Genomic DNA, 7,780 nt, shown 5'->3' on the forward strand with positions numbered 1-7,780 from the left:
CATAAGACAATTCTCCACAAGCTTCTCAAACATGAGTCATTCCCATGAGCTTCAGTTCTTCACAAACCTATCAAGCACAGGTTGCTTCCATAGGGAGCTTCAGGAACAGACTGCTCCACTGTAGGTCCCCCACAGGGTCACAGGTCCTGCCAGGATCCTGCTCCTGTGTGGGCTTCCCACAGGGTCACATCCTTCTTCAGGCATCTGCCTACTCCAGCGCGGGGTCCTCTATGAGCTGCAGGTGGATATCTGCTCCACCATTAACCTCCACGGGCTACAGGGGACAACCTGCCTCACCATGGTCTTCACCATGAGCTGCAGGGGAATCTCCATCCCAATACCTGAAGCAGAGGAACTGGAGAATGGAAGGAGAGCAAGCAAGCTGAGAAATGATTAAATATAATGCCCTAAAATGGACTCAAAGGCAGTAAGTTAATCTGGATAGAGAGGGAAGAAGCATTTTAAAATTTATTTTATTACAAATTTCTTCCTTTCTCTTTTTTCTATCTTTTTAATCTTTCTGTTATTCTCTGTAGGTGTTCATGAATATTCAAATAATTTGTAAGTTTAACTTAGATATGATGATTTCTCAAAGTAAGTAAGATGACATTTTTACTTTTAAAATTGACTGATGTTTTGTGAAGGAGCATTCTGATGGCACATAGAAGGTACATAAATATTACTCTTTTAACTTAGCATTCCTTTTGTTGTCTTGATTTACTAACACCCCTTAATCTCTTACTTGTCTTGCTAGATCGATTTGCAGTATTAGCAAACAATAATCTCCAAATTCTTAACATCAATAAAACTGATGAAGGAGTATACAGATGTGAAGGAAGAGTGGAAGCCAGAGGAGAAATTGACTTTCGGGATATAATTGTCATTGTGAATGGTAAGGAGTAAAAGTTCTTGCTTTAATTGATTATCTGAGCCAATTTTAAAATACATCAGCTTCTAAAAAATCCTGATTAAACCGTTTAATATAGTTGTTATATCTGTTTAGTATTTTTTCCATAACTGTAATTGCTTATTAATTTTAAAAATCTACCATACTGTGTAAATAGAATTCATTGCATTTCATATTAGTGGTGTGTATAAATATATAAAAACTAGATTGTTGATTTTAATTGGTCATAGAACAATGACAAGATGATAATGTATGGTAGTTAAGTTCACCCTGTATTTTTCAGTGTTTAGTCATTTACTGTTAAAGAAAAAACCTTGCTCGGTTTTTCATAGTTATTCACCTTCACTGCGTTAACATATTTTATTAACTGTCCCAAAAGTCACAGATACATTTATTAACAGTATTACTTATAGATTTTTAACATTTTATGTTTATGAGGAGTAAAACATAACAAGTTATCTGAATAATGGCATTACACGTTTTATTAGTTTACAATAAACCTCTAAGAAGTGGTATGAATGCATTAAGACAATACGGAGCACTTAGCTCAACCTCTCTCTTAAATTCAGGGCTGACCTGTTGAAAAATAAATCTCTTCATATATTGTTTGGAAAGGACATAGATCATAAAGAGCATTTTTTAATCTATGCATTCTGTTTAATGTCAGTTTTTCAATTAAACTACTTCTATCCTGCCTACTAGGTTCTGAGTTTTGTATGTTTTGTCCTTGACTGGTCCTTCTCAGCAAAACCCATTTTGTAAGAATTCATTATGTAAATTGAATTCTCAGTTAATTTCAAGAGAAAGACCAGATTCTGGCACAGGTATTATTTCATCCATAAAGACAAGAAGCAACCTTTGAAAGAGAATGCTTTAGACTGGTGTAGATAGTATACAGACAGTGGCAAGCAAATGGGTGATTATCTTTTGTATTGTGATAGAATATAACAGTAGAATTCCTACGCTCTGTGAAACCCCCACCATAAAGTTGTTTTCCTCTCAGTGCAGTGTGGTGCTGCATTATTTCAGTTCTTAGTTATAAGGAGTTCCAACAGTGCATCTGATAGTGTTTAAAATTCTGAATGAGGTTTTCTTCTGCTGCTATTTATGTACGTGGCTATGAACCTATATTCTGAACACCTTTCACTTCTGTGATATTTATGTGCAGTTGAGCTGAGAGAGAGCCTGTATTTAACCTAAAACATTAGATTGCAGACTATGGTCTAGCTTCTCATCATTTATTGGTGGATTATATCCTGAGATTTGGTTCTTCATGCATTTATTATGACTCTTGTCAAGAATGCTAACACTTATGTCTAGACTTCAGCTCACAATGTTGGGAGGGGAAGGATTCTGACATGGTTGCTCACGTGGTATCAGTTAAGAGCTATTTTCTGCTTAATTCATAGGAAATAGGTTTTCCTACATAAGGGTGAATGTATTAATCTTGACTCAAAATGCATATTACAGTGATATTTTTCATCCATCAGCGCGCTTGCAGTAAGCGTGGGTAAAGCCCTTCCCAAATCTTCGTCCGCAAAGCCAAGCCATGATGATGATGAAAAATCAGACAAAAAAATCTCCACCATGCCTCTTTAAAAAAAAAAAAAAAAAAAAAAAAAAAAAAAAAAAAAAAAAAAAAAAAATCAATAATACTAACTTTGGAGGATAATCAAAGCTTGGTATAAAAACAAAAAGTTACTGTTACAGTATTTGTATGTAAAAACTATTTAAATTTAGAACTTTAGAGTTAATTTAAATTTAGAATTTTACTCTTTCTTTACTTCTATTGCAATAGTGCCCACAGAATCTACAGAAAGACTTAAGATCTATACAAACACGTAGCAAGAAGCATGCAAGGTCGTCAAAGATGGATAAACTGCAGCTAAAGAACACAGAAATAGGAGTACTTTAGGAAAGCTGGCATCCATGTAATCCATAATTGTACAGTTTAAAAATTTTAAGGTTTTGTGAGAGTTTGTAGGGAGAGGCAAATATAGACAACTGTGAGATCAATAATTAAATAGTCCTTGCTTTTATATATTTAGGGTCTACAGTGGAAAAACATTTTCAGACAGAATATAGGGGCTGATATTGTAGCTTTTCTGATGTATTTTGAGAATAGCAGATTTCTCCACGTGTGCTATTTCTGTACTGCAAACAGGATGCGTATGTTGCTTTCTAAATGCCTTCATTATATAGCAAGAGTTGATATTGCTTATATTTCTGGAGATATGATTTGTTCCAATGCTTATACGTACTTCACTCAAAAGTAAGCTATGGTCGAACTGCGGGAAATCTCAGATTCACTTTCACAAGAATACCGATGAAGATTTAATCAAAAAAAGAAACTATTAGACATCCTTTCACTCATTGCCCTCTAGTTAGAGTGTTATCCATTGTCCAGGTAATCCATACATCCTCTGATTCACCTATTCCATGAAGAAGTACTTTATTTGGTACTGTTCTTTTGCCTCTCTACCCAACTAAAAAGAGTCCAACTAAACAGAAAGAGAGGAAAAACACTTTGAGAGGTTCAGAGCACCCCAACCTTACAGGAACCTGATAAAGGCCAGTCTCTCAGTGGTGGGTGATATGGAATCAAAACCTTTCAAGAAAAGGAGAAGGTTAAACCTATGATTTTAATATTTAAGAACAAGAGGTAAGTTTGAAGTTCCCTCTTGGGCCATTTTGGTCATAAATGAGTCCTCTTCCCATGTGGATGATACTTGCCTATAGAATTTTTCTTGTGGTTTGTGGAGGCAAGAATAATGAATCACCACTACAACTAGTAGTATAAAATGAAGGATTAGGCCTTGCAACTACCCAAAAAAAAAAAAAAAAAAAAAAAAAAAAAAAAAAAAAAAAGCCACCACCCGAATGATTTTAAAAAGATGTGGCAAAAGCTCATTCTTTTTTTCTTCTTTAGTCTCTTTTTTTTTTTCAGCACATCATTAAAAAGTGTGAAAACTAAACAACATTTACTTACTGATCATTGATAATTCTGGTACATTTTTAAAATGATTTTAAATATTTGGTGGAAATCAACAGAAGTTGATTCTCAACAGTTTCTGAGAAAAACCTGTGTTGTTGCAATGGGAAGTGAAAAGCAAATTCATCGGGGTTGCCTGGTTTCCCCTTCTATTCTCTACTGAAATTTAAATCTACAAAGGATAACTCTGAGTCACTCTGACAGGAGGCTCCTACTACCAGAGACCTGTGTTCTTTTCCCTGTCCTCTCACTTTCCCTCACATTCCTATTTTCCACATATCCTCTCCCTTCCGATCTGCTGGGATTTTTTTTATTTGTTTGATAGTTAATGGAGACAGGTCCTTTAGGACAGCTGTCTTAAAACTACTGTAAGAACAGCGATGTTATAGATCTGTCCGTGAGTTGTTCTGTCTTAAATATTATTGTTATTTTTTTCTGTTGGGCAGAACTCTGTGAACTGTTACAATTTCAGTAATAACTTCATCCTATCAGGAACAGAAAAAATCTGTCACTCTCAGGACAAGATTACAATTTTTGGAAGTATGATTTTCAGAAATAGATTGTACCCTTTGGGTTCTATCACATTTCAGCCCTTGCAGCTGGTGACACTTCTGCCCAGGAAATAGGCAGGAGTTATGTAAAAGGAATCAAATATGCATAATCAAGCCTACTACATACTGACTCCGGTTTTAAAAGCACTGTCTTACATCAGTACATAGTGGTATGCCAGCTTTATAATTGAACAAAAGAGAAAAAAGACTAGAGATACTTCTTCGTTTCAGATCCTTAAATTAGCGCCCATCTTAACTCTACACATGCTAGGTATAAATTCAGTAATTTTAAGATGTTTTGTAAGCAAACTGGGGAACTGCTGAAAAAGACTTTTAAAAATATATTCTGGTGGAAAAAAAAATTTATAAATGTCCTGATAAAAATCTTGTTAACTTATTAATTCATATTAATGGAAAAAAATGTTTTATTTTTCAGTTCCGCCTGTAATTATTCTGCTACAGAAATCCTTTAATGCTACTGCAGATCGAGGAGAGGCAGTAACTTTGTTCTGCAGAGCCACTGGATCACCTCCACCTGAAATCAGTTGGTATAGGTAAGTTCAGCTGAGGTCTGCACATCAGAGCCATTGTTTTAATGGTCACGATTTTCTACCACGGTCTATTAAGCTGTGCAACCTTAATTTCTTTACTGAATTTTAAGAGCGTTTGCAGTTCATTTCTATTCTCACTTCTAAAGCCAGTTTTGGCGTTAATAAGTGAACTCAAGTGAACTCAGGTTACCAGCAAGTGAGATAAATGTAAAAAGTAACTAAAATAGCATATCGACATGATTTCTTCGTATTTGAGCTGAAATAAATAAAGCTGAAGCAATGAGTCCATATCTCAAAAACAAGACAAGCAAATATCTCACAACTTTTGCACATGTGAAAAGAATATATGCAGTTATACAATAAATAATTATCCAATACAGCTCTGCAATAGTGGTAACAAAGATAACATTTTCCCATCTGTAATCATAAATTCTAAACCTAATTCTCCATTTCAATGAGATTCAGAAAGAGGTATGACTTTAGATAACCCTATGATATGGGAATGTTTTATTCAATAACTCCAATGGTATTTTATGCAAGTTTAAAAATTTAATGTGTTTAAAAATTTAACATGTTTTGAAAATTCAACTGCTTTTACAGTTCATGTGTGGGTTTTTTATGTTATCAGTGACATGAGCATGGTATAACTATGTCATTTGGGAACACTTACCTTATAACATTTGTAAAAATTTAAATACCCATACACTCTAGATTCTTTCAATTTTAGAAAGATACACATCAGTCCTGGGATATAAACTGTTTTAGACACCTCATACCAGTGTACATTTCTATTTTAGACCTGAATAATTTGCATCTACTTGAATTATTTCAGGTGAATTAAAAGGTCATTGCATTTTCAAAGTTGACATAAAAGGGATTTTCATCAATTCTTAAACTCCTTTGGAATCTTTGAACAATGTTAGGATCAGATTAATTTCAAATGTTAGCTTCCTTTGACTGACAGATTTATCTTAACATGGCATAAGTCAAATGTGGATTTAAATCTTTCTGTTGTGCATTTTGAATATCAGGAGATGTAAATAAATAGCATGCAAAGCTAATACCTTAGAATTCAAAATTTAGTGAAGAAATTATCTTGATTTTCTTTTCTCATTTCCTTTTCTGTGTCCAATGAAGTGATTTAACAGGTCAGCTTCAGCTACGGCATAAAAAATGGTTTATTTTAAGAATCGAATGACAGTGCTATTGAGATGGCTTATATATTCCTCTGTGTTGACTGTAAACAAGATGCTGAACAAAACAGTAGTTTCAAGCTTTAAACTCTTTAAGACAGTAGATAACGTGGTAGAGTGTTAACTATTTATATCAACCCTTTTCAGTTCCAAGTGCTGAAAATATTTTACATTTTGTCAATTTAAAACAAAGACATCTGAACTAATGTGTCAATCCTTCTAAAAAAAAAAAAAATCCTTTACTTCACTTATAAATTAGTCAGTTTAAAATACCCAGTCAAGAAGAAAGGTCAGCAAGGTTTAGTTGTTTATGTAATATACATAGATGTTTTGATATTTCATGGAGTGAGAGAATATAATTTTTTCACCACTCAACTGATATCTCTGTTGAAGCTGGTATTACATCACGCTATAGCATAACCTTCAGAGAAGCGATATACCAATAGAATTGCATTAGGCAGGACTGAAAGATAACCAAAAGTAGAGATCATGAACTGGAAATCTTTACTCATGTGAATAGTCCTAGTATGAAAACATAAGGGATGTTTAAATCTGTGGAGATTACGTACACTAGTAAAGCTTCGCTGGATCGATCCCCTTATCTTTACTGACAGGTCTTAGAATTATCTGACGAAAGAAATAATCCACTTTAATGTGGTGTTCATGTTTTCCTGTTCTCCAATATCAGCATCAGTCTGAATCTCTTCTGTTTGCTAGAGAGTCCAGGGAAATGCTCATAATCTCATTTCTGCTTAGAAATTGTCATAGATATATGTGATGTTTGTGAAAACAGGCATTTGGAAACTACTTCTAACTTTGCATATAGACCTTTCTCTCCTGACAGAAATCGCTAGATATTTTGTGTGTGTGAAACCACCTATGTGGAAAATTAGACCTTTTCTGTTCTGCAAAACAATTTCTATGGTTTGCTTTGGAAAAGACATGAACAAGTATTGCAATAATGTCTTGGAGTGGACAACTCAGTGGACTAGAGTTATTTACAAAAATGTTACTAAAATGCAAGCTAAATAGATGCCAGAGGAATCCTTGTAACAAATATTAATTTTCCCAAGAAAGAAGCAATATTCTTGCTTTTAGGGAAAATACTGCTTTAGAAAATTATATGTAGTTATCAGGATTATGTGAGAAGAAAGTGAAAATCATTGTTGCTCAAATCTTGAAATAAAGATGTCCTAAGCTAGGCATATGGAATGGAATGGAACAGAATAGAGTAGTTCAGTAATGCACATTGGTTTCATTTTACAAACAGTATGTTTTCGAGAATTTGGTATTGTCGGAAGGATTATCAGTGCTTATGATAATCAGGTAATTTTTGTGTAGGTCCTTATAAGAAGGGGCTGTTGATTCAACAGACATAAGATCAAAAGGAGCCTACAACAAATTAGGAAGAAAGAGAAGAAATAAAAAATTTTTAAACTGCACTATTGAAAAAGAAGCTGTTTTGCATGTGTGCATGCCAAGGTGCTCAAATGGACCAGTCAAGCGTTGATGAGAATAGTTTGTTCACAGGTTTTATTATTTCTGTACCATCTGGTCAGAACTCATTCTAACGTCTGGAGACATTC

General features: G+C 34.2%; 1 protein-coding gene across 1 annotated transcript in view; it reads left to right on the forward strand.

Moving 5' to 3' along the window:
* The window catches only part of LOC104490893 (neural cell adhesion molecule 2-like), a gene marked incomplete at both ends in the record, with an annotated part of 23,508 nt that overhangs the window by 7,605 nt on the left and 8,123 nt on the right, over positions 1–7,780 (forward strand). The window contains 2 exons of the mRNA XM_010133244.1: positions 755–892; positions 4,887–5,004. Of these exons, the coding sequence (XP_010131546.1) occupies positions 755–892; positions 4,887–5,004 (256 nt within the window). The remainder of the gene's footprint in view (positions 1–754; positions 893–4,886; positions 5,005–7,780) is intronic.

This window comes from Buceros rhinoceros, unplaced genomic scaffold, assembly GCF_000710305.1.
Source record: "Buceros rhinoceros silvestris isolate BGI_N320 unplaced genomic scaffold, ASM71030v1 scaffold7093, whole genome shotgun sequence".
In the NCBI taxonomy this organism is placed as follows: domain Eukaryota; kingdom Metazoa; phylum Chordata; class Aves; order Bucerotiformes; family Bucerotidae; genus Buceros; species Buceros rhinoceros.